The sequence below is a fragment of the Xenopus laevis genome, chromosome 4S, assembly GCF_017654675.1.
Source record: "Xenopus laevis strain J_2021 chromosome 4S, Xenopus_laevis_v10.1, whole genome shotgun sequence".
NCBI lineage: Eukaryota > Metazoa > Chordata > Amphibia > Anura > Pipidae > Xenopus > Xenopus laevis.
This window is the reverse complement of record NC_054378.1, coordinates 3804273-3832249: the sequence shown is the minus strand read 5'-3', so window position 1 is coordinate 3832249 and position 27977 is coordinate 3804273. Positions and strand designations below refer to the sequence as shown.

Sequence of the window (27977 nt, the reverse complement as noted above, 5' to 3'; positions counted from 1 at the left end):
TCCTTCGATCGTACTATCTGCGCTAAATCCTTCGACTTCGAAGTCGAAGGATTTTAGTTCCTAGTCGAATATCGAGGGTTAATTAACCCTCGATATTCGACCCTTGATGGTGAACCACCCCAGAGAAAAAGGGAATCATTTCGAAAATTTTAGATCAATTGATTATAAGTCTATGGGAGACGGGCTTTCCTTAATTCGGAGCTTTCTGGATAACTGGTTTCCAGATAACGGATCCCATACCTGTACCACCTGGGTCTTTAAAGGGCAAGCGTGTTAAACAGAAGATTCATCTGCATTATCTTAATAACCCAACGGTGTTATGGGAAGCACCAAACCACCCCCCTCACTCTTCAACGTCAATTAACTTTATAAACAAACACAGTGTGAGTTAATGATGTTGTATATCGAGTGGCCCCATCCAGTGCACGTTTTCTATTAATTTGTTTGTATGACGTTTACCAGACGACGACATCGCAAATGATTAATTGTTGATGCTTCTCTTAAATACAAAGTCATCGGGATTGAAAGGAAGGACTGAAAGTCATTGGGAAGGACAGAGAGTTGATCCCAGAGATCGTCATTTGATGCCACCTACCTGCGTCTTCATCGGCTCGTTGGAGAGAAAACGTTGCTGCTAAAGTCAATGAGCAAAGGATTTGTCTCTAGTCTCGAGTACGAGAACTTGTTGGCACTGGATACAGTCACAGGCTGATGGGATCATGGGATAAAAACAATGGTTTTCAACATGGTCCACACGATACTTGTGTTATGAGATGTTAATAACGACTTATTCTGCAGCAGGACACGTTGTCAGCAGGAAAAAAAAGTCTTTAGAGTTCTCAATATGGCTCCGACTTGAGGCTCCTGTACAGGCAGCAGGTGAAAATCATACCAAAAAGCTACGGAGGATAAAGAAAGAAGATTGCAATAAAAAAAGATGTAATATAGTCAAAGGTTATTGGAATATACAGAAATCCCCCCTTACCTGAACACAGGCAATGCCAATGCCCACGGCACCAATAATTAGCAGGTGAGCCCGAATAAAGGTTTCAAGTTTACTGATGCAGCCACCCTGGAAGAAACAATGGGTCACAACATTATCTTTTACTGATTCCGTTAAAGCTCATTATTATATATACACAGCAGCTTGTTTATATAAACTATAGTAGTACTTATCTGTTATCCACTGTGTACCCTGTGATTGAATGGCTGCCCCCATGGCTACACAGCAGCTTGTTTATATAAACTATAGTAGTACTTATCTGTTATCTACTGTGTATCCTGTGCTTGAATGGCTGCCCCCATGGCTACACAGCAGTTTGTTTATATAAACTATAGTAGTACTTATCTGTTATCTACTGTGTATCCTGCGCTTGAATGGCTACCCCCATGGCTACACAGCAGCTTGTTTATATAAACTATAGTAGTACTTATCTGTTATCTACTGTGTATCCTGTGCTTGAATGGCCGCCCCCATGGCTACACAGCAGCTTATTTATATAAACTATAGTAGTACTTATCTGTTATCTACTGTGTATCCTGTGCTTGAATGGCCGCCCCCATGGCTACACAGCAGCTTATTTATATAAACTATAGTAGTACTTATCTGTTATCTACTGTGTATCCTGCGCTTGAATGGCTACCCCCATGGCTACACAGCAGCTTGTTTATATAAACTATAGTAGTACTTATCTGTTATCTACTGTGTATCCTGTGCTTGAATGGCTGCCCCCATGGCTACACAGCAGCTTGTTTATATAAACTATAGTAGTACTTATCTGTTATCTACTGTGTATCCTGTGCTTGAATGGCTGCCCCCCATGGCTACACAGCAGCTTGTTTATATAAACTATAGTAGTACTTATCTGTTATCTACTGTGTATCCTGTGCTTGAATGGCTGCCCCCATGGCTACACAGCAGCTTCTTTATATAAACTATAGTAGTACTTATCTGTTATCTACTGTGTATCCTGTGCTTGAATGGCTGCCCCCATGGCTACACAGCAGCTTGTTTATATAAACTATAGTAGTACTTATCTGTTATCTACTGTGTATCCTGTGCTTGAATGGCTGCCCCCATGGCTACACAGCAGCTTGTTTATATAAACTATAGTAGTACTTATCTGTTATCTACTGTGTATCCTGTGCTTGAATGGCTGCCCCCATGGCTACACAGCAGCTTGTTTATATAAACTATAGTAGTGTTTCTGAAGCAAACAGCAGTTTCACCAGTGCAAGGCAACACTGAATTATATTTTTATTACTTTAAAACACTTTCATTTTTTGAGGTTACTTTTCTTTTAAAACCCAGAGGGTTGCTGCTTCCTTACGAATACACGATTGCTACACAAAAAGGTCAGGATAATGGTGTAGGCCCAGCACAAATGTGTTCATTCCCAGCACAAAAATGCATAAATGTTGCTTATTTTGGCACATTTCCACTTTCCTGCATGTATCCCTGGAGGCCAACACTTAGGGTAAGGCCAGACGGGGAGATTCGGGAGGTTTTGTCGCCTGGCGACTAATCGCCACGTCTTTTGCGCAACTATCTCCCCGAACTGCCTCAGCGTTTTTTCTCCATAGGTTACAGTGCAAAATCGCCTGCGCTAATGCACACGTGGTGATGTGTTTTCAATAGTCGCCCGAAGTTGCCTCAGTGATTGCTTTCCTCTTCAAAAAAGGCGACGATCCATCGTGCCGAGCTCGATTTCTCCTCCCTGGCTATCTCCTATAAGGGAGGCAGGGAGGAGAAATCGAGCGCCATGCGATGGATCACCCGATCACCTTTTCTGAAGAGGAGCGCAAGTGGAGTTATTTCTAAATAAAAACGTTGCGATTTTAAAGTTTAAAATGTGTTGGTGGGTTGGTTTTTTTCGTAGTATACAAACACATTTTTAAAAAAAAAAAAAAAAATGAATTTGATGTTACTGATCCTTTAACCCTGATAAAACGTGACATATATTTCTCCTACCTCCACCTTGTAGATGTTGGACGGGTGATCCCGAACGCCACATCGTTGAGTCACCGTCTTGCAGCAGCTGTCGGGAACTAGACGCTTTTCAGCCTCGGGAGAGTTAATCCACATGCTGTCTCTCCAGTCCTCGGAGTTATTACTGCCGCAGCACTTGAACTAAATGAGCAGAGAAAGGAGAGTTGTAACTACAAGTTCCAGGAGGGACCGACAGGGAGGTGCAGAGAAGCTCACACTCACCTCTTGCTGCAGTTTGTCAACAGCATTAGTCACTTTCTCTTCTCCCGCCTGTTTGTACTTTGTGTTCATCGTTTGCTTCAGGCTCTGCTTGAGCTCTGCATTCAGCTAATGGGACAGAGGTACAATGTTAAACCAGATGTGAATTTACTGCTTGACTGTCTGACAAAACTCTCCCAAGCGATGCACTGAATGAATTATACACAAATGTTAAAGGGACACTGTCATGGGAAAACATGTTTTTTCTAAAACACATCAGTTAATAGTAGGGATGCACCAAATCCACTTTTTTGGATTCGGCCGAACCCCCGAATCCTTTGTGAAAGATTCGGCCGAATACCGAACCCTAATTTGCATTTGCATATGCAAATTAGGGGTGGTAAGGGGAAAACATTTTTTACTTCCTTGTTTTCTGACAAAAAGTCATGCAATTTCCCTCCCACCCGTAATTTGCATCCGAATCCTGCTGAAAAAGGCCGAGTCTTGGCCGAATCGCGAACCGAATCCTGGATTCGGTGCATCCCTAGTTAATAGTGCTGCTCCAGCAGAATTCTGCACTGATATCTGAGCAAACAGATTAAATTTTGAAATCTGACATGGGGCTACACATATTAACAGTTTCCCAGCAGCTCCAAGTCATGTGACTTGTGCTCTGATAAACTTCAGTCACTCTTTACTGCTGTACTGCAAGTTGGACTGATATCACCCCTCCCTTTCCCCCCAGCAGCCTAAGAACAGAATAATGGGAAGGTAACCAGATAGCAGCTCCCTAACACAAGATAACAGCTGCCTGGTAGATCTAAGAACAACACTCAATAGTAAAATCCAGGTCCCACTGAGACACATTCAGTTACATTGAGTAGGAGAAACAACAGCCTGCCAGAAAGCAGTTCCATCCTAAAGTGCAGGCACAAGTCACATGCCTGGGGGCAGCTGGGAAATTGACAATATGTCTAGCCCCATGTCAGATTTCAAAATTGAATATAAAAAAATCAGTTTGCTCTTTTGAGAAATGGATTTCAGTGCATAATTCTGCTGGAGCAGCACTATTAACTGATGTGTTTTGAAAAAAAAAAAACGTTTTCCCATGACAGTATCCCTTTATACAAAACTCAACACTGAAATAATCTGATTAACAGAAATTCTTCTGTAGTAAAGACTATACCCTACTTATAACCAGGGTTTTTACACCCCTTTATTGTGCATTAAATAAAAACCACAGTGTAAACTTTTAGAGGCACATTTATCAAGGGTCGAATTTCAAATTCATGTGTTTTTTTTAACTTCCTTAAATTCGAATGATTTTGAAATTTTGCGAAATGTATTAATAAAATGGAATTGTTAATCTTTTGTGTCATTGTTTTCTACCCCTTTTTTCCCCTCCCTTGAAAAAAAAAAACCTAAAAAACTAGGGATGCACCGAATCCGACCTTCAGTTCGGGATTCAGCCTTGTTCAGTTTGGCATCCAGCCGAATCTTTTGCAAAGTATTCGGGGGTTCGGCCGAATCCAAAATAGTGGATTCGGTGCATCCCTAATTAAAACATGGATGAGTTTAAACGACCAGAAAACTCGAATCGAATTTGTTCGAGTTTTTTCTCCGAAAAAAAACGTGAATGTCAGGAAGGCTGCAAACCTCTCTAAATTGATCCCTGGACGTCTCCCATTGACTTAAACACTGATTCGGCAGGTTTTAGGTGGCGAATAGTCAAATTCCAATTCTTAAAGGGCCAGAGTATGATAAAAAAAACTCAAGTTTGGATAATTCCCTAGTCGAAGTTGACAGTTTTGACCATAAAGAGAATTTGAATTTTCAATTCGACCCTTAATAAATCTGCCCCTAAGTGTGAATAGTATATGTCTTCGTCTGTTTAGAAGGGGACAGGTAAACATGGACATTTTGCTTAAAGGGGTTGTTCACCTTTGAGTTGAGTTTTAGTACGCTATAGAGAGTGATATTCTGAGACAATTGCACTTGGTTTTCATTTTTTATTATTTGTCGTTTCTGAGTAATTTAGCTTTTTATTCAGCAGCTCTCCAGTTTGCAATTTCAGCAGTCTGGTTGCTAGGGCCCACGTTATCCTAGCAACCATGCATTGATTTGAATAAGAGACTGGAATATGAATTGGAGAGGCCGTAATAAAAAGTAGCGTTAACAACACATATGTAGCCTTACAGAGCGTTTGTTTTTAGATGGGGTCAGTGACCCCCATTTGAAAGCCGGAAAGAGTGAGAAAAAGAAGGCAAATAATAAATAATGAAGACCAATTAAAATGTTGCTAAGAATTGGCCATTCTATAACATACTAAAAGTGAACTTCAAGTGAACCACCTAAATGTGTAATGTTGCTGTGGTGTATGCCTTCACTTTTCTAATTGTAGTTAAAAGGCTAGGGTTGAGTATTAGGGTTAGGGTTGGGTATTAGGGTCAGGGTTGAGTAGTAGGGTTAGTGTATTAGGGTTTTATAATGATTTTATTTGAACTCTACAAAAGGAATACAATTAACAAGTACTCAGACCGACATGCCGGTCGACGGTACAACAAGTTACGGACAACCGAACAGTGAAAACCCTCCCCAGTCTGAAAGGATAAGTAAACCTTTAAAATAAGTGAATGTAAAATGGATTAGGGGGGATTTCTAAGCACTTTTGTAATTTATATTCATTATTTATTTTATTTATATTCCAAGATATTAAGGGATACATGTGCTGTTAATATGAATGAATTGTGTTACAACAGCGCCACCTGCTGCTCAGTTTCCCACCAGTCTGACCAGCAAGTAGTCAAGGAAGTTGTCAGGAGAAAGAGGCTGATGTTCTTCTGCTTAGGAAAGATGTGAGAAAGGTTTCTAATCAATTTTGCGTTCACTTATTTTAAAGGTTTACTTATCCTTGAAGGCCAGATCAATAATAGAATTCGACCAAAGCAACAGTACAGTCTCTGTCCATACAAGAGTTCCTGGGTGGGAAATAATTGCTCCGACTGGGAATCGAGAAGAAAACTATTTTTACGGTCAAACAACGGTGCTCCCGGTGGCCATGCGATGACTTTGACAACTCCAGATGAAGAATGACCTCGGCGTGTGTTTGAAAGTCCCACGTAAGGATGACATCAATGCAAAAAGTCAAACCCAATATCATGCATAACAACACAGAAATGTTCATATTGGGCATTGCTGCCAAGAAATGAGATATCGTACCTGAAATTAATGCACCAAAAAAAGAGAAAGGCAAATATGTCCACGGTTCTCATGTTATTGGTATATGAAGGAGGATGAGCTCGTTCAGAACCGCAGACACAATGTTTTGGTATCAATATGTTCAGGTGACCGAAAGACCACTTGCAGCGGAACTGCCAACCATGGTATTTAAATGCAGCAATAAGCAGGTAGGTCGGTTTGTTGCTCATGAGGCCGTACGCTAACTGGGCATACCCTGCTACTTTCAGAGGCGGCAAATGGAGTCAAACTAGGGAGCGCTTGGCTTCTTTTGCTACGGGGCAGTCGACTAAGAAATGCTGCTGGGTCTCCACTACGGCACACCCCCAGGGATATACTCTATTAGCATTGGGAAGATGGTGGTAGTTACCCCTTACTTTCATCTTACCGTGAAAGGACAACCACTGCGTGTCAAAAAACGTAGCTGGCAAGCCCTTACTTTTGAACAGGCCAAGGGACCTTTGTTTCATGTCCCCTATGCACTCCTTCAACACAGGTTCAGATGTAAAATGTGTCTGGGTAATGGTGCAGTAAAGGGCTTTTCTGGGGATGGTGTCCACCTCTGCTTTCATCAAGGCCCATTTCCTGATACAGACCAGTGGGGTTAATATATAGGGAAGTATGGGGTAACCTGGCGCAATTTACCCCCCTGCTTCCACTTGCTAAGGAGAGACAGCGTGCAACAAGCAATTGTGACTTTCCATGGCGGGAGAGGATCTGCGTCTAGGTCAGAAAAATTTAACTTTATGAAAATGGATGCAAAGAATGCTATCGGGCATACCATGCCGAGGCCGCCCTCGGCTTTGGGCAAGTACGTGATGCCTCTCTTTAGCAGATTGATTTTTATTTCCCCATAGCATCAGGAAGAACAGCGACTGCAATGCGGTGTATAACTCAACGGGGACCGGATATACATAGGATAGGTGAAGGAACATAGGGACCAGGTAAGACTTGACCATGGCAACCCTTTCCCTGCAAGTCAGCCGCCATTTACACCAGCGCTGAACTTTCGCCTTTCCGGCGTCCAATTTTTCAGCCCAATTAGTGGTTGCGGATACTTCCCTCCCGAATTTTATGCCCAAGGTCTTAATTTGGGTGGAGGTCGTCGGGAAATTTGCTACTTGGAAGGCCGGTTGCGAGTCCGACACCCAGAGTGCCTCCGACTTCTCAACGTTCACCACTGACCCTGAGGCTGCGGAATATGCATCGATCGTCTCCACCAAGGCATCTACCTCCGAGGAGCCAGAGACCCAGATGGAAACGTCGTCTGCGTAGGCGATCAAGCTGATCGGAGGAGACTGAGGGATGGAGATACCCTCCAACCCGCTCTGTCGCAAACGCCTGAGGAACGGGATCCAGGGCGATAACGTACAGGAGAGGACTGAGAGGGCAGCCTTGCCTCACGTCAGCCGCAACCGAGAACCTGTCACCTCGCCAGCCGTTGATCAGAGGGAAGCACTCTCCCTCCCCGTATAATGTCTGGAGCCAATGTATAAATTGCCCCGGGACGCCGTACTTGGTCAAAACAGCCCACAGGTATCGATGTTGCACTCGGTCGAAAGCCTTGGCCTGGTCTAAACACAAAAGATATTTTTCAGCATTTGAAAACTTAGCATATTCCACCATTTCCCTTATGGTTGCCGCTGCTTGCAACACTCCCCTGTCTTTCACAGCGCAGTATTGCTCCGGGGTGAGCAAATGATCTGAAACTGCGTAGAGTCGGTTAAACAGGATTTTAGCTAAAATTTTCCTGTCCGTATTTAACAGCGCTATCGCTCTCCAATTTTGAATTTTACGCTGGTCTTTACCTTTCGATAGGAGAACTAAGGCAGATTCTCTCATTGAGTTTGGGAGCAGCCCCCTCTTTAGGCAGTCCCTGAAAACTTCATTAAGTACTGGGGCAAGCTCTGACTGAAAGGTTTGGTAGAACTCTGAGGTGAGCCCGTCTGGGCCCGGGGATTTCCTCAGCGGCAGGGCAGCAATAGCCTCAGATACTTCAGCTTCAGAAATGTCCTCTAACAAGAAGCTGAGGTCTACCTGAGGATCTGGGACATTGAATGTGTCGAGGAAGTCTGTAACTTCGGCAGAAGGAATGTCTTTCTCACTAAACAGGTCTTTATAATATTCAATGATGACCCTAAGGATGCCATTTTTGGATTTTTGAAAATGGCCCTTTGCATCTAAAAGCCCTGTTACAAGTCTGGATTTCTCTTTCTCACGACACTGAAGATAGGGATCAGGTGTCATGAATTTCCCTTATACTCTCTCGAATATCAAAGAAGAATACCGCGAGTATTGTAGCTGTCTCATTCTACTCTTAACCGTTAAGACATCGGCTTTACTCAGATTGTCCGATATCGCATTCTCTAGCCTGCTCCTAGTGGCAAGATAGGCCCTATAGCGTTTTGTGGCCTTGGCTGATGCCCTTGACTGAAACAAATGTTTGAAAGAAGTCTTTGCTTGCTCCCACCACTCTGATAAGGAGTCATAAAACTCTCCTATACAAGTGCTCAAGTAGTACGTTTTTCAAAGAGTTTGTAATAGCGGGTCGACAAGGGCTTGCGGCCCCAGCCGCCACATGCCTCTTCCCCTTTCAATCCTCGAACTTCGAACACCGCAGCTATAAGTGTGCGCAGGTCTCCTTCTATTGGCCCGAGAGAATGTCCACAAGGCCAGCCTGATGCACCATTGTTCTCAAAGAGCCCGAGGTGTTTTTAGATGAAACAAGGCCCTGATTAAAATCGCCGGTCAGAAGCAGCACGAGGTACTAGAAGATACTGGGCAATTTCTGCCCACAGCGCTTTCCTTTGTGCAGGAGTTTGCGGCCCGTAGACGTTGATTAAACTGAACTTTTCATTACCAAGAGAGAAATCAAGCAGAAGACATCTCCCGATTGAAATCTCAATCAGTCTGTGGATCTTAGGCCGGAGCGGCTCTCTGAAGAGAATTCCGGCTCTTCGGCTATGGACCAGAAGGAAGCACCCAGCTTCCAGTCCCTCCTGGCCTTAGCGATTTGCACTTTGTGGGTGAGACGAGTCTCCTGCAAGCAGATGATGTCTGCTCCCGACGATGCCGTTAACTAGGAACCTGGCATTGTCAGACTTTATGCTGCACGCATTAACTGTGAGTAGTCGAAATTGAGGATTAGCCATAATGAGTTTTTAAGCAGAGTCAGACAATTCTACGGGAGGAATTATTTTCCTCCTTTTGTCTTGAATCTCATTGGAACTGCTAGAGGATTCAGCCTTTTGGTCAGCAAGCTGGCTGGGGCTGGGAGTTTCACTGACATAGGAAAATGACATGCTGTTAATGTCTCCCGGATCTATGGAGTCACCCCAAGCACCTATGGGCTCCTCCTCCTTTCATGTTGTAAATTTCCATCCCCATTGTGAGAAAGGTCTGCCAATATCTAGTACCTGTTGGAAGTAGGCAGCACTTCTTTTCCCCTGCAGGGTTTCTTTTTGCGTTTCCGCGACTGCCTTTCCCACACCGGGTCTGGGGAGTCTGCCAGGTTCGCCAAGTCCGGCGAGGCACTTAAGTCCATTGAGTCCATCCTCTGTCTCACAGAGAGGCCTTTGAGATGGATCCGGCGGGTCTTTCCGCCTTTGGGCCGGTGTTATGTCCAAAGGTGGAGTTTTGGAAAGCTGTGGATTTGCAGTCCCATAAGAAGGGGCCTGGGAAGCAGGTGGCTGAAGCACCTGCTTACTCTTGGTAGAGTTCAGACAAGCTTTTGACGGTGCTGCTTTGTTCGAAAAATTAGCATCTTGTACTTTGTCTGTCGCCACAGAGGCTGATTCTTGGATATGGGCGGCGGGACCAGGATTTTGAACAGTAACCTCTGAGCTGGATTTTCGGACAGGAGAGACATGATTGGCCTTCTTGGCAGGAGAGACGGGTGCGGTGTTTCGGACAGATGAGGCAGGGCCAGATTTCTGGACAGGAGCAAGAGATACTGGTTTCTGCACATTTGAAATAGGGCTCGACAGCTGGGACTGAGCTCTTGCATGATTCTGACCATCTTCAGCTGGGGGAGGAACTTTGGGTGGAGGATTGTGTGGATGCCGAGAGGCACATTGGGATGGGGCAGAAGGTGTTGACAGGGGTGTCACTGATGCCTGAGCTATGACTGGTGCTGTGACAATTGCAGGCTGGGACTCCCTTGAGGTTACCTGTGGTCTAGCTCTAGTATCATTGCCGGTAAGTAGTGCTGCCTCGATCTGCATGATCTCGTTGTAGGCATTGTGCCACGCCATAGGGCAGTCATCGTGAACATGGTCCGGTTCTCCGCATAGGTTGCAGTAAAGCTTTTGGCAAGAAGAAGCTTCGTGGCCGACTTCACCACATTTGGAGCATTTTCGAATAGTACAAGTAGTGGCGTAGTGTCCCAGACTCCCACAGCGAAAGCACCGTCTAGGTTGCCCAACGTAGAAGATGACTCCCCTGTCTTTGCCGATGAAAGGAGTTTGGTAGATGGACAGGGGCATGACCACGCATCCACAGCTTGACGGTCACTTTGAAAGAGCCATCCCATACTCCGTTGCATCTTTGGAGTGGCGAAACAACATCACAGTGGCGTCTGAGCCAGAAAAGAATATCTTCCATCACAATGTTCTCGTGTTTGAAGACCACCGTAATGTGTTTCAAAGCTTGCTTCGTTAGCGGGACGGCTCTAAATCCTTTCCACGCTTCGTATCCCCTTTTGATGTTATGCTGAGAATGGAAGGCATCGAGATATTCAGGGAGCTTAAAGCTGATGACGAATTCCCTGTCGCCTTGCTTTATTACTGCCCATACCTGGTCACCCACTTTAAACTGCATCGATGCCATTAAAAGTTCTTCAACTACATAGTCCCTGTCAGGGATCTCATCCATGGGGCCGATCCATCTGAGCTTCACCGCATTTCTCCTAGTTTGACGTCGGACCTGAAGATGCAAAGAGGGGGGGATCGGTTGCAGTTTGTTTTAGACGGTTTGTTGTCCATGCGTTCACAGCGGGTGGTGGGGCAGAAACAGGTTGCGGCTGAGGCCCGGCACCGTGGTTGCAGCAGAAATCATAGGTTGTGGCTGAGGAGCGGGCTCTAGGGTGAGACTGCTATCGACAGGTTGCCCGGAGGCTGCTATATTGCTACTTCTAGGAGCAGGCATAGAGGAAGCGATATGATCATTATGATTAATGGGATTAGCATGTACTTGAGCACTAACTGGTATTTCACTAGAGACCCTATGACTAGCTGCATTCCCTTCTACTCTGTGATCTTGCACTGCAGGGAATTCAACCTCAAAATCATCAAACATTACATCAGTATCACATTATCAACAATAATTACATTGGAGTCCTCACATATATTAACCTTATCTTGACCCAGCGGACCAGAAATTTGCGCAACAGGGTGCAAATTGGCCACCGGGAGTTGACGATCGCTACCGCTGGAAGGATTAGCTGCTTGTGAGCGTTGATCGGTGTCCACCCTGGGCTGAGCAGCTGGGGGACGATGGCTCAGTTGTCCTTCGTCCGAAGGTGCAGAGATAGCTAGAAGAGCAGTAGGAACTTCAGGGGAGCTGATTGGAACCGGTGTACCTGGACTTGGGCTGACTTCCATCTCAGAAATTGAAGCGAAAAGCGGTGACAACTTCTGGAGTGCCGCCGTGCTGTGAGGCTTTGCCCCTGGTGCAGCAGAGTCCCCCAATGTTCTGGTCACACAGATTGGCCTGGAAAGCGATACTGTATCTGGTATTTTGCTCGGCGTTCGAAATTGACTGCACCGGGGAGGCTGAAACTGATGTGGGGGCTTCTTGTTGACCTGTACTCTTAGACACTTGCAAAAAAATTGAAGAAAAATGGTCGGAAATTGTGCGATTTACAGGAGGAATTCCCCTATGGGAAATTACATTGGCGGCCATCTTGGATTTTTCTGACCCGAAATTTTGCATGGCGATTGAAATTGACTGCACCTGGGAGGCTGAAACTGATGTGGGGGCTTCTTTTTGGCCTCTCTTAGGTACTCTTAGGCTCTTGCAAAATATTTGAAGAAAAATGGTCAGAGCATTTTATGGGTGAAGAATAACATTGGCGGCCATCTTGGATTTTGCCACGCCCGTGTCAGGAAAAATAAAAGCTTCCGACTGCTTTTCCCTAATTGGTATCAGTCCAAAAACATTATGGTCTGCCCTTGGGGTTTTGTCCACTTGCCTTAGAGACATTTGGGTTAAATTTTTAAACTTTGGTGGCTCCAGAACTAAGGAGTAAGTCTTTGAAGCTGTAGGCCTCAATTTTGTTGGCCCCCGGGTGCAGACAAAACATAATTTTCCAAAGCAATACTGGTAGATTCAAATTCCGTACTTACAGAAGGTCGTATTTCCGAAGACTCTTCCAATCTTTCTCTACAAACAAAGGAGGATGCCGCAGGATTGGATCCATCTGTGGCACCAACTGACTGAGAACTCACTGCTTGGCCGAGATTTCTTTCGCCCGCCCGTATCTATACCATCCGACATCCGATCAGCTGGCTGATGGTCACAACTGGTTGCAGGGACCTATAAAAAGGTCCGTGCCAAATCTTGAGTCCCTCCAGGATCCGGAGATCCCTTTTTCCCAAGATCCATTTAGGAACTCCACCAACACATGTCCGGTTAGGATTAGGTATTAGGGTTAGTGTATTAGAGTTAGGGTTGAGTAGTAGGGTTAGGGTTGGGTATTAGGGTTAGTGTATTAGGGTTAGGGTTGAGTAGTAGGGTTAGGGTTGGGTACTAGGGTTGAGTAGTAGGGTTAGGGTTGGGTATTAGGGTTAGTGTATTAGGGTTAGGGTTGAGTAGTAGGGTTAGGGTTGGGTATTAGGGTTAGGGTTGAGTAGTAGGGTTAGTGTATTAAGGTTAGGGTTGGGTATTAGGGTTAGTGTATTAGGGTTAGGGTTGAGTAGTAGGGTTAGGGTTGGGTATTAGGGTTAGGGTTGGGTATTAGGGTTAGTGTATTAGGGTTACAGATGTCTTATTCAAAGGGGATAAAGAATTAATTTACACAGCAGTTATGTCCCAAAGTTACCCCCAAGTCCAAGGGTTGTACATAGTTAAATCATTTCAAAAGGAAAAAAAAATCGGGAAAGACTTACTGTTTAGTGAAGATGGAAAAAATCGGGAAAGACTTACTGTTTAGTGAAGATGGAGCCAGAGTATTATTAAACATGAAAAAACGTTATTAGGACATACTGTAGCCTGACGCGTTTCGTGCCAAAGGTGGGCACTTACTCATAAGTGAACCGCCCCTTTAATGCTTCATTTGCACTGAAGGGGAGCAGCACACAAAATGCCACACGGGGTGTCTACGGTCTCCACAATTCTAAAATATTCTGCTGCAAAATACTCAATGGTATGAGGCAATGGCTGATTTTGGGCGGGGTGCCGTATGCGGATAAATGCTGAAATAGAACCATAGGACTGAGTATAGCTCTTTAAAGATTTAAAATACATCTGCCTAAATAACACACTAACATACATCCTACAATACAAGGTGCAGAATAAAAGGCCAGTGTTCTGCGGAAGCCAATGAGAGAAAGGTGGTGGGAAGTAAAGCAGCCAATCAGGAAGGAGCTTTCATTACCTGTGAGCAGAACGGAGCGCACTGCAGCAGCATGGAGGGAGAGACAGGGACACAGCAAGAGTTAAACACAGATACATAAAGCCACAAGCAGAGGGTAAGAGGCAGGAGTTCTGGAACAGGGTTGGAACTATGGCTGATCCAGTGAGAAAACACCTGATGAACCCAGAAATGAAAATACACTTGTGCTTATTTTTGGGATTCATTAGAAATCGAATGAAAGTGCATCCAACGGGGCCGTTGCCTGTCTATCAAATAAGGGCATATATTCTGTTTCTTATAGCTAGGGATGCACTGAATCCACTATTTTGGATTCGGCCGAACTCCCGAATCCTTCGTGAAAGATTCAGCCGAATACTGAACAGAATCCTAAATTGCATATGCAAATTAGGGGTGGGAAGGGGAAAACATTTTTTACTTCCCTGTTTTCTGACAAAAAGTCAAGAGATTTCCCTCCCCGCCCCTGATTTGCATATGTAAATTAGGATTCGGCTCATCCAGGCAGAAGGATTCATCCGAATCCTGCTGAAAAAGACAGAATCCTGGTCGAATCCCGAACTGAATCCTGTATTCGGTGCACCCCTATTTTTTATCTCAGGTAACAGGAAGTACAGGTATGGGACCGGTTATCCAGAATGCTTGGGACCCGGGGTTTTCTGGATAATGGATTTTTGTACGCAGGGGAGGTTTAGCAACTGTACTTACCTGCTGGTAGTAAATATAGGCCAGGATTCCTGCCAGGACCTCCAGGATAAAGATGCACAGCAACAGGATAAAATACTGAAAACACAAAACGAATATTCTGTTATCAATTCTTTTCTGTGCAGACATTCAGAATGTTACAAAGGATGGAAATCTTACTACCAAAAATGAAAGCGTAACTAACACCATTATATAAGTATATATAAATAACAGCGAGATTGCAAAAAAATAAAGCAGCAAGACGGCAAATACGTTATTGTAGGGGTCTCTCATGTGCTGACCTCCGACCCCTTCACCACTGGGCTGCACATAATTATATACTAATGTGCAAGTTGTGAATTTATCACCCTAAACTGCACCAAACCCAAATGGATCTATCCAAGGCCTTATATACCCCCTTATTTATAGGGTAGGCAAGTCTTATATACCCCTTATTTATTGGATAGGCAAGTCTTATCCAAGTTCTTATATACCCCTTATTTATTGGGTAGGCAAGTCTTATCTAAGGTCTTATACACCCCTTATTTATTGTGTAGGCAAGTCTTATATACCCCTTATTTATTGGGTAGGCAAGTCTTATACCTGTATACCACTTATTTATTGGGTAGGCAAGTCTTATCCAAGGTCTTATACACCCCTTATTTATTGTGTAGGCAAGTCTTATATACCAGCACAGTCCTACCCCGCTCCACGGCGCAGATCGAAGGAAACACTAGAGACGGTATTTTTCAATGTCCTTTCGGCTTTATTTGGCACATCTTAGTGAGTTTCTAGCAGTGGGTTGGTGAGAAAAAACCTACGCGTTTCGTGCCCTCCCTCCAGGCACTTCGTCAGACCCTGACGAAGTGCCTGGAGGGAGGGCACGAAACGCGTAGGTTTTTTCTCACCAACCCACTGCTAGAAACTCACTAAGATGTGCCAAATAAAGCCGAAAGGACATTGAAAAATACCGTCTCTAGTGTTTCCTTCGATCTGCGCCGTGGAGCGGGGTAGGACTGTGCTGTGATTGTTACTCCCTCGGCGAAGTGAGGGAGATCCCGCGAGTGCTGCGAACGAAGGAAGAGACGTTTTCATCTAAGAGGGTGAGCTCCGATTTAATGCCTAAACCTATTCTTTTTAAGTCTATTTACAAGTCTTATATACCCCTTGTTTATTGGATAGGCAAGTCTTATCCAAGGTCTTATATACCCCCTTATTTATTGGGTAGGCAAGTCTTATCCAAGGTCTTATATACCTCTTATTTATTGTGTAGGCAAGTCTTATATACCCCTTGTTTATTGGATAGGCAAGTCTTATCCAAGGTCTTATATACCCCCTTATTTATTGGGTAGGCAAGTCTTATCCAAGGTCTTATATACCTCTTATTTATTGGGTAGGCAAGTCTTATATACCCCCTTATTTATTGGGAAGGCAAGTCTTATCCAAGGTCTTATATACCCCTTATTTATTGGGTAGGCAAGTCTTATATACCCCTTATTTATTGGGTAGGCAAGTCTTATCTAAGGTCTTATACACCCCTTATTTATTGTGTAGGCAAGTCTTATATACCCCTTATTTATTGGGTAGGCAAGTCTTATATACCCCTTATTTATTGGGTAGGCAAGTCTTATACCTGTATACCACTTATTTATTGGGTAGGCAAGTCTTATCCAAGGTCTTATACACCCCTTATTTATTGTGTAGGCAAGTCTTATATACCCCTTGTTTATTGGATAGGCAAGTCTTATCCAAGGTCTTATATACCCCCTTATTTATTGGGTAGGCAAGTCTTATCCAAGGTCTTATATACCTCTTATTTATTGGGTAGGCAAGTCTTATATACCCCCTTATTTATTGAGCAGGAAAGTCTTATTCAAGGTCTTATATACCCCCTTATTTATTGGGTAGGCAAGACAAGCTTTCATTATGTGCATTTTCTAAACAGTAGTTATTCTTCACTTAACCAACAGATGGCAGCAGTTTGTGCTCTTAGCCATCAAGGCAATGAAAGAGTTACGGACAAGTATAAGGGAGGAGTGAATGGGGGAGAGAGATTCGCACACTACCAGCATTCCTAACATTACACTTGTGTTACTGGGATGGGCAGACTAGCCCAGAGATCCATTACGTATATATAGCTAGAGAGGTGCTGCTATCAGAATATATAGAGAGCTTTAACCTTGTGTGATTTTCCTACATTACAATAGAAGGCATTGTATATGGTTACTGTTTTTAAAGGAGAACTAAAGCTTAACTAAAGAAGTAGGTAGAAATGTTGTACGTTATGTTTTGTGCTTCTGTACCAGCCCAAGGCAACCACAGCCCTTTAGCAGTAAAGATCTGTGTCTCCAAAGATGCCCCAGTAGCTTCCCATCTTCTTTTCTGCTGATTCACTGATTCACATGCTCTGTGCTGCTGTCACTTACTGAGCTTAGGGAGCCACTCACAATATACAGTACACATAGAATAGAAATGTCACAATATAAGGCTGATTAGTAATTAATACACATAATTACTACATGGCAGCACAGAAACCAGTGCAATTAGCATCAGAATTGAATAATCAGCAAACCTGTAGCATCAGCTTATATTACAGCCAGGGAAGCTCATTTTCTGCTGCTGGATAATTAGTGACGAGCCCTAAGCTTAGCTTCTCAACAGCCAATCAGAGCCCACTGAGCATGTGAGTGTCACAGACACTTTCCAAGATGGTGACCCCCTGTGACAAGTTTGAAGTCCTGGATCATTGCTGCTATTGACAAGCTCAAACTTTAGCCTCGTGCAATAAGTTCACTATGTAAAATAGGACATTTTTAGCCACATTTATTTTTAGGCTTTAGTTCTCCTTTAAATGACTAGTCCGTATCACACCACATGATTGAAGTAACAACTCACCACTTTGAGCAGGCTCTTTCTCTCTTTGAAAGTGGCACAACATCCCAGGATACCCGTTACCATAACAATAGCTCCGGCAATGACCAGAATGTAGGCTGTGGCTGCATAGGTGTTGGAAGGCAGGAGACTAATGAAATCACTTTTCTGGATCAGTGTCCAGATCCCAACGGCCATCACTGCCAAACCTGCCAACTGAAAGGAAGGAAAACACAGAGAAATGAGCCTGGGCTCAGGTTATGCAAATCTATATCCACTTAAAGGAAAACTATACCCCCCAAACAATGTAGGTCTCTATTAAAAGAAACTGAGTAAAACAGCTCATGTGTAAAACTCTGCTTCATGTAAATGAACCATTATCATAATAATATACTTTTTTAGTAGTATGTGCCATTGGGTAATCATAAATAGAAAACTGCCATTTTAAAAAATAAGGGCCGCCCCCTGAGATCGTAAGATTCACTGTGCACACATACAAACCACATGTAAGGTCACATGAGCCAATTAACAGACAGAGTTCTGCCTTTTGCTTCCTCACTTCTTCCTGTTACAGTTAGTGTTGTAGTATTTCTGGTCAGGTGATCTCTGAGGCAGCACAGATAGAGTCACGAAATGGGGGTTCAAGGCAAGAGATGTAAAAGGGCAATATTTATGTAAATATATATTCCAGTTTGGTAAGATTCTTTAATATGTCATTCAATTTGATATAAACTATCTGTTGCTTAAGTATTCATTTTGGGAGTATAGTTTTCCTTTAAAGGGATTCATGATTTTCATGGTGTCGTTTCTATTTCTAAATGACACTGTTTACACTGCAAATAATTGACTGTACAATATAAAATGTCATTCCTGAAGCAGCAAGTGTATTTAGTTGTAATATTGGTGTGTAGGTGCATCTCAGCTCATTTTGCCTGGTCATGTGATTTCAGAAAGAGCCAGCACTTTAGGATGGAACTGCTTTCTGGCAGGCTGCTGTTTCTCCTACTCAATGTAACTGAATGTGTCTCAGTGGGACCTGGATTTTACTATTGAGTGTTGTTCTTAGATCTACCAGGCAGCTGTTATCTTGTGTTAGGGAGCTGCTATCTGGTTACCTTCCTATTGTTCTGCTGGGGAAAGGGGATGAGGGGGGTGATATCAGTCCAACTTGCAGTAAAGAGTGACTGAAGTTTATCAGAGCACAAGTCACATGACTGGGGGCAGCTGGGAAACTGACAATATGTCTAGCCCCATGTCAGATTTCAAAATTAGATATAAAAAAATCTGTTTGCACTTTTGAGAAACAGATTTCAGTGCAGAATTCTGCTGGAGCAGCACTATTAACTGATACGTTTTGGGGGGGGGGAACATTTTTCCCCATGACAGTATCCCTTTAAAAGTCTCTCACATGTTTTACTCACCCAGAAGAAAAAGTTAAAGGTGATAAGCAGGTACTTCAGGCAAATAGTGCCGCAGGTCTCCTTTTTCTCATTGAATTCGCCCATTGTGATTCTGTAACAAAAATGACACGTGAGGTCAGGGTTAATTATTTTTATTCTGCATTCCCAGCAATATACCAAAATGATTGTAAATTCAAGTCTTTTTTTTACAATAAAATCTGAATTTTTAGTGGGAAAAAAAACTCGAATTTTTTTGGATTTATTATACCCCGAGGATGGAAAAAGTCTGAATCCAATAATCCAGCATCTCAGACCTGGCGAGGTTGTGGTTTTCGGGCAAAATCCAAAAAAAAAAAAAACGGATTTTTCGGGTGGAACATTTTGTACGATTCAAATTTTCGGAAAATTTTCATGCTTTATTTTCCCCAATCTCTTTTATTCACATACACATTACTCCCCAATTATTAAACTTTATTTTTGCTTTATTTTGCAGCATCTTTACAAAAAGTAAATCAGTCTATTCCCATGCGAAGGTTCCAATCTCCAAAATCACATTCACACACTACGGTCAATTTTTATCAGGAGCCGATTTACCGGCCTGAATGTTTTTAAAGTGGGGGAGGAAACTGGATTATTTGGAAGAAACCAGGTCCGGACTGAGACTAAGTATAGGTGCTGGTATGGAATCCATTATCCGGAAACTCTTTGATAAAAGTTTAGAATTACTAATTTATATTATTTAAAATAATCAATCGTTATTACAAGCAAAACCAGCCTATTGGGTTTATTTAAGGTTTACATGATTTTCTAGTCGACGTAAGGTGTGAAGATCCAAATTAGGGAAAGATCCGTTATCCGGTCTCAATATTACTCCTTGCTCTACTGGTCATTTTTCTGGAAACATTAGGCAAGGACAGTCCCGGCACTTGAGTAGAAAGGAAGACACGGTGATACATTGGAAGCCATTGAACAAGGAGTTCTTTTTACAGGTCTATCCAGACGAGATGCAGACAATGGCCGGACCTGTATGACTATGACTTGCACACGACAAGCTCAAATACGGCTCGGAAACAACACCAAGTAAAAGACCCTGACAGATATTTTCCATCTTACTAAGACATGATTGGCTTCTCCCCTATGAATGAACAACCCTACCTGATTTGGTTTGTACTGCTAATATAATATTAGTATTATAATATATAATAATTTATATTTTGACTGTATTTCAGTTAAGGCTATGGGGTAGAGTCCTGTGCGGGTCCATTTTTTGGAACCCGTACCCGCAACCTGCAATCCGCAACCCAGACCCGCATTCTTACCCGCTTGGACCCACTACCCGACCTGACAGTACCATATCCGCAACCCGGACCCACATTCTTACCAGCTTGGACCCACTACCCAACCTGCAAGTACCTTATCTGCAACCCGGACCCACAACCCACATTCTTACCCGCTACCCGACCCGCAAGTACCTTATCTTCGACCAGGACCCGCTGACCATCAAGAATCAGGAAGTGCTGTCATTGTAAACTGGAAGTGACATCATCAGAAGTAGGTGTGATCAGAAAAATGGAGTAAAAAATCGACATTGAGAAGACCCACGGCCGGGACCCCACGTCTATACCCGCAACCCGCAGGATTTTGCGGCTAACCCACAGGTACCCGACCCGCTGCAGGACTCTACTATGGGGCAAGGGCAGACTGTAAAATCTGAGCCGGGGACTGATTATAGGCAGAATTTGGCAAAAGGTGGAAGGACCAAACGGCAGACAATGTTTATTGCCATATTATTGTCCAAAGAACTAACAATAACAGCTAATTGTCTCGCCTCTTTCCTCCTGGTATATGCAGGCTACAGAGAGTCACAAAGTCAGTAGGAATATACTACATCTGAAGCATTACTGTACAGTCATTAAGTCAGTGCCCAATTAGGAATGAGCTTTATATCAGGGATCACCAACCATTTGAACCGTGAGCAACATTCAGATGTAAAAGGAGTTGGGGAGCAACACTAACATGAAACATGTTCTTGAGGTGCCAAACAAGGACTGTGATTGGCCATTTGGTAGCCCCTATGTGGACTGTCAACCTACAAGAGGCTCTGTTTGGCCGTACACATGGTTTTTGCAACAAAAACTTGCCTCCAAGCCTGGAATTCAAAAACAAGCACTTGGTGTGAGTGTAAAGGCAGTTAAAGGCTAGCTACACTGTGTAGTCACTAGCCGTTATGGCTGCTTGAAATCAGTAGGGGAGGCAAAGCCCTCAAAATATCATGGCTGACTTAATTTACTGTATTAGAACACAAGAGATGGAGGAACTCGTTTTCCAAGAAGTTGATTCGGTTAAGTGGAACTCAGAGGGGCAAATTCACTAAGATGCAAAGTTGCGCCAGGCGCAACTTCGCCGCGCTTCGCCAGGCGTAGTTTCGCCAGCGCTTCGCAAATTCACTAAAATACGAAGTTGCGCACAGGGGTAGCGTAAGGTTGCGGAGTTGCGCTAGCGTTGTTTCGCTATATAAAGCGAAGTTGCGCTAGCGAAGGCTAATTTGCATACGGCGCGAAATTCAGATTTCAATGGAGGAACATGTATCTGCACTACAAATGCCTAGAAAACCTTCAAATCTGCAAATAAAAATTTTATTTTGCCCTACACATGTGCCCACTGTCTAGGTAAGTTGCCATGAGTCAGGAAATGTAGGGGGGAAGGAGGGGAGCCCCAAAAAATTTTCGATCTTTTTCAGCCTATCAGCCATCATGTAGAAAACATGCCAGCGTTTTTTGGGACTAGCGTAAAAGGTATCGTTCACTACACTGCGCAAGTAAGTGAATTTGCGTAGTTTCGTCGCTAGCGAAGATTCGCCTGCTGTAAGGTTGCGAAGTAACACTAGCGAAACTACGCCAGCGTTAGTTAGTGAATTTGCGCAGTAGCGAAAATGCCAAACGCTAGCGAATTAACGCTAGCGTTCGGCGCTTCGCGGCTTAGTGAATTTGCCCCAGAGATTCAAGTAGTGTTTTGCTTATTAAAACATCTTTTAGTGTTTCTTTTGTGGAACTACTTGTCATTTTTTTTTTTTTATGAATCACTTACTGGATATGAGATTCACAGAAACACAAGGATCACAGATTTCAATTATCCCTTTCAAGGGAAATATTACAAATATAACCATGAATACATCTGCCCTGTTTCTTCTGGAACTAATGATTTTCCATGGGAACATACGGCTTGGATAAAAGCTGCTGACAGACAGAGTTGGCAGCTTATTGGCCCGTGGGTGGGGGCCTCCGACGGGCTTCCCCGATTGATATCTGGCCGAATATGACGATCATGCACAGTTAAAAATCCCATCGGATCGCGGCCGCATCTGTTCGTTGATCTGCCCGCCCGATATAAACCCTCGATATTCGACTGCCGAATGTTAATCCTTCGACTTCGAATATCGAAATCGAAGGATTTACCGCAATTAGTTTGATCAAACGAAAAATCGTTTGATCGAACGATTAAATCCTTAAATTCGAAGGATTTTAATCAATCGATCGAATGATTTTTCTACGACCAAAAAAACCTTAGAAAGCCTATGGGGACCTTCCCCATAGGCTAACATTGAGTTTCGGTAGGTTTTAGGTGGTGAAGTAGGGGGTCGAAGTTTTTTTTAAAAGAGACAGTACTTCGATTATCGAATGGTCGAATATTCAAACGATTTTTAGTTCGATTCGAAGTCGTAGTCGAAGGTCGAAGTAGCCAAAAAAATTCGAAATTCAACGTTTTTTTTTTATTCTATTCCTTCACTCGAGCTAAGTAAATGGGACCCAGTGTGTTCTTTGTCCAGTGTTGCCCTTTAAAATAATCTAAAAAATGTCCTAGAAACAGAAAGGAGGGATATTATGCACAAGGCATTTCTCTGTGAGATTAAATTAAAAGTTCTCCTCTACAACGACCACATGCCAAACCCCCTCCATCAAGTGTTTAAATCAGTCCATTGAGCCTGAGAAAGGGCAGAGAGAGGGAGTATTTCTGGCGTCAATGTCAACACAACTGTTCCTGCAGTAATGACTTTAGAAAAAAACAGAAATAAAAACAGTGTCTCTTATCCCTGGCTTTACACGTTAAAGCGAGTCAGCCATAATTTTTATGATGTCATTTTTATTTCTAAATGACACTGTTTACACTACAAATAATTCACTGTACAATATAAAATGTCATTCCTGAACCAGCAAGTGTATTTAGTTGTAATATTGGTGTGTAGGTGCTATGTTACTATGTTACTATGTATGTTACTTTAGGATGGAACTGCTTTCTGGCAGGATGTTGTTTCTCCTACTCAATGTAAATGAATGTGTCTCAGTGGGACCTGGATTTTACTATTGAGTGCTGTTCTTAGATCTACCAGGGAGCTGCTATCTGGTTACCTTCCCATTGTTCTGTTCTTAGGCTTCTGGGGGGAAGATATCAGTCCAACTTGCAGTACAGCAGTAAAAAGTAATCAGAGCACAAGTCACATGACTGGGGGCAGCTGGGAAACTGACAATATGTCTAGCCCCATGTCAGATTTCAAAATTAAATATATAAAAATCTCTCTTTTGAAAAACAGATTTCAGTGCAGAATTCTGCTGGAGCAGCTCTATTAACTGATGTGTTTTGTAAAAATCATGTTTTCCCTAATACTGTCCCTTTAATAATACTCCATGTTCATCGTCAATCACAGTTTCAACTGCAATTAAAAGAATGAAAAGTGCATTTTATTCCAAAAAGACTCTCGCCTATTATTACTATTCTGACTTTTACATGTAACAGACTCCCAGAGACTCTCCAAATCAAGGTAGAAGACTTTTCTTGCTCGAGCTGCCGCTTCATGTTACCTCACAGAATTCAGCCTTTCAGCAGCTGATCTCTACTAGGATATAATTTACAAGATATTCATGGCTTTTGTGTATTATATATTTATAAACGTAAAGTACCCCTTGTTGGAAAATATGAGGATATGTGAAGTTACCTCGGAGTTCCATGACCTGTAGAAAGCACTGAGCCTTCGGCCTCGTGTTTTTATATGGTCATGAAACTCCTCTGTGACTTATAATATCCTTATATTTTACAATAGGGGGTACTTTATTCACTTGCCTCACGAGGAAACTTCGGGCGACTTCGGAATACGAAGCGCCACGTGTGCCATGCCGCAAGCGTTTTTTCATTATAGCCGGCGGAAGACAGGGGGAAGCCATTCAGGGAGATTAGTCGCCCCAAAGCAGAGGTGATTAGTCGCCAGGCGACTAAATCTCCCCGAATCGCCAGGTGTGCCCTTACCCTAACAAACTAAAAGTTACTAAAATGGTGAAGTTGCCCTTTAAATCATAGACAAAACACTAAATGACTTTCATCCGTCACTGATCATAAAAAAGAGTTAGTGCAGGCAAAGCTCCTTTAATGGCTATTTGATCTCCGGTGCAGTCAGGGTGCGACTGGAGGGGTGTGAAGCAAATATTTGAGCTGCGCCTGATTACACAGTAGGATCCGATCAGAAGGAGGACGGCGGCTCATTTACAATAGTGTTTCTGTATAGAGACTGAATACACAGCTGAATACACAGGCCGGGCCCTTCCCACCAGGTATCAGATTTCTAGTAACCCGAGGGGATGGATTTCCGTCTACTGAAAAGGTGCCCCAAGGGGAGTCTGGTGACAGTCACCCAACATGACATTCTTTACGTGCCTTCTACTGTATAGACAATAAACCAGAAACAGCGGCCCTCCAGCACTTCGGCTAACTCTATACCCAACAGGCACATTCATGGCCAACAAGTGGCCCCGTCAGAGCTGCAGGTAGTCACAATAGCACATGATATTAGATATATAGGGCGAGGAAGACTAGAGTCCTGCGCGGGTCCATTTTTTAAAACCCATACCTGCAATCCGCAACCCACATTCTTACCCATTTGGATCCACAACCCGGACCCGCAACCCACATTCTTACCCGATTGGACCCGCTCCCCGACTGGCAAGTACCTTATCTGCAACCTGGACCCGCAACCCACATTCTTACCCGATTGGACCCACTACCTGACCAACAAGTACCTTATCCGTAACCTGGAACCGCAACCCACATTCTTACCAGATTGGACCCGCTCCCTGATTGGCAAGTACCTTATCCGCAACCTGGACCCGCAACCCACATTCTTACCCGATTGGACCCACTACCTGACCAACAAGTACCTTATCCGTAACCTGGAACCGCAACCCACATTCTTACCCGATTGGACCCGCTCCCTGATTGGCAAGTACCTTATCCGCAACCTGGACCCGCAACCCACATTCTTACCCGATTGGACCCACTAACTGACCAACAAGTACCTTATCCGCAACCTGGAACCGCAACCCACATTCTTACCCGATTGGACCCGCTCCCCGACTGGCAAGTACCTTATCCGCAACCTGGACCCGCAACCCACATTCTTACCCGATTGGACCCACTACCTGACCAACAAGCTCCTTATCCGTAACCTGGAACCGCAACCCACATTCTTACCCGATTGGACCCGCTCCCCGACTGGCAAGTACCTTATCCGCAACCTGGACCCGCAACCCACATTCTTACCCGATTGGACCCACTACCTGACCAACAAGTACCTTATCCGTAACCTGGAACCGCAACCCACATTCTTACCCGATTGGACCCGCTCCCTGATTGGCAAGTACCTTATCCGCAACCTGGACCCGCAACCCACATTCTTACCCGATTGGACCCACTACCTGACCAACAAGTACCTTATCCGCAACCTGGACCCGCAACCCACATTCTTACCCGTTTGGACCCGCTACCCGACCCGCAAGTACCTTCTCCGAACCCCACACCCGCTGACCATCAAGAATCAGGAAGTGCTGTCATTGTAAACCGGAAGTGACATCATTGGAAGTAGGCGTGATCAGAACAAAAAAAAAGAGTAAAAATCTCTATTGAGAAGACCCGTGGCCCGACCCACGTCTATACCCACAATCCCCAGGGAACCGCTGGTTTTTGCTGGTAACCCGCCGGTACCCGACCCGCTGCTGGACTCTAGTGGAGACTCACTGACCAAGGCATTGCTGTTGTTGAATGACAACTCGACAACTGAAGGGTCACAGGTCTCTTTTATAAAAAAAAAGAAATAATAATAATGGGGCCCCAATAAGTGCTAAGTTATTTCTGGGGTCCTGCAAATACAAATAATACACCTATTACAGGTAAGAAGAGTTCACTATACAGTGTCATGATTTCAGTATTGAGGCCAGTGGTAGAACAAATATTTCGGGGCTCCTCTGCATCACATTAAATGAAATCCTAACATTGGAGATAAATATCTGGAGATGTTGCCGATAGCAACCAATCAGCTCTTAGCTTTTGTTTTCTCACTTATAGGCGGCTGTTTAAAGTCACCTGGCGATAGAGTGCGAACGAACGATAGCGACGGTCTCTTTTGCTAGCGAATTGTCATCTGCGCCTGTTAGTGAATTGGCGACGTCCCTGCAGATGTGATTTTGGCGAAAAGTCGCTAGCGACGGCCACTTCACCCTTTAGTAAATCAGCCACATAGATCAGTTCTCCCCCATGAACATGTTGCATTTCCTCCTGTAAATCTAAATCCCTTGTACTGGGCTGAATGAGCTGAGTGCACTATCAGTTCTCCCTCATGCACATGTTGCATTTCCTCCAGCACAAATCCCTTGTACTGGGCTGAATGAGCTGAGTGCACTATCAGTTCTCCCCCATGCACATGTTGCATTTCCACCTCCTGCTGCTGTAAATCTAAATCCCTTGTACTGGGCTGAATGAGCTGGGTGCACTATCAGTTCTCCCCCATGCACATGTTACATTTCCACCTACTGCTGCTGTAGTTCTAAATCCCTTGTACTGGGCTGAATGAGCTGAGTGCACTATCAGTTCTCCCTCATGCACATGTTGCATTTCCTCCAGTAAATCTAAATCCCTTGTACTGGGCTGAATGAGCTGAGTGCACTATCAGTTCTCCCTCATGCACATGTTGCATTTCCTCCTGTAAATCTAAATCCCTTGTACTGGGCTGAATGAGCTGAGTGCACTATCAGTTCTCCCTCATGCACATGTTGCATTTCCTCCAGTAAATCTAAATCCCTTGTACTGGGCTGAATGAGCTGAGTGCACTATCAGTTCTCCCTCATGCACATGTTGCATTTCCTGCTGCTGCTGTAAATCTAAATCCCTTGTACTGTGCTGAATGAGCTGGGTGCACTATCAGTTCTCCCTCATGCACATGTTGCATTTCCTGCTGCTGCTGTAAATCTAAATCCCTTGTACTGCGCTGAATGAGCTGGGTGCACTATCAGCTCACCCCCATGAACATGTTGCATTTCCACCTACTGCTGCTGTAAATCTAAATCCCTTGTACTGGGCTAAATGAGCTGAGTGCACTATCAGTTCTCCCTCATGCACATGTTGCATTTCCTCCAGTAAATGTAAATACAAAGGAATAAAGGAATGAGCTGTCACTGCTGCACATGATGAGAATGATTTGTCTGTATTATACAAAGAGCTGGAGCCGGTGCAGCAGCAGCGGATCCAATATCCGGGAATAGAAAGTACAAACATCTCAGATCCAGAGACAGTTGCTGGTGGATCAATTCACTCCCAGTATTTCGCCTCTTACCTGCGGTTGTGACTCAGTAGCACCGGGGAATCGTCTCAGTGACGCAGATGCAGAGAGTTGAAGGCAACAGACAGGACTGACGCCGACCCCGAGTACAAGAGAAAGCGACGACAAAGCCGCACCTCCCCTGGGCCCCGCCCTCTCATTATTATTATGAACTCTGTACGGGTCACGTGGGGAGTGTTCACTAAAGGAACAGGCGCCCTCTACCGTCACATATAGAAACTGCAGCATCATTCTAACCAACAGCAGTTAAGTGTCCAATGATTTTACTCACCTAGAATTTAAATAACTAACTTTTAGTACGAAGTAGAGAATGATTGGCAATTGGTTTTAATTTGGTTTTAAATTATTTGTTTT

General features: G+C 43.9%; 1 protein-coding gene across 2 annotated transcripts; it reads right to left on the bottom strand.

The window, feature by feature from the left end:
- Positions 1-43: 43 nt before the first annotated feature.
- Positions 44-27772, bottom strand: cd151.S (CD151 molecule (Raph blood group) S homeolog). Of its 2 annotated transcripts, XM_018260091.2 has the most exons (9): positions 27618-27772; positions 18989-19079; positions 17592-17783; positions 14721-14795; positions 14019-14039; positions 3212-3316; positions 2972-3130; positions 986-1072; positions 44-899 (listed from the first exon to the last, which is right to left on the bottom strand). In XM_018260091.2, the coding sequence occupies exons 2-9, from the start codon at positions 19070-19072 to the stop codon at positions 840-842; spliced, it is 783 nt and encodes a 260-aa protein (XP_018115580.1). In that variant the 5' UTR covers positions 19073-19079; positions 27618-27772; the 3' UTR covers positions 44-839. The 2 variants fall into 2 exon arrangements, with proteins under 2 accessions (XP_018115580.1, XP_018115581.1); XM_018260092.2 differs by lacking the exon at positions 14019-14039 and having other exon boundaries at positions 46-899.
- Between the last annotated feature and the right edge of the window lie 205 nt (positions 27773-27977).

Coding starts and splice junctions, on each gene's coding strand:
- cd151.S (XM_018260091.2), bottom strand. CDS start 19,072: ATGGGCGAATTCAATGAGAAAAAGGAGACCTGCGGCACTATTTGCCTG. Junction 17,784..18,988: donor CCTTTAACTTTTTCTTCTGG/GTGAGTAAAACA, acceptor CCTTCCTTTCAG/TTGGCAGGTTTGGCAGTGAT. Junction 900..985: donor TTGGCATTGCCTGTGTTCAG/GTAAGGGGGGAT, acceptor TATCCTCCGTAG/CTTTTTGGTATGATTTTCAC.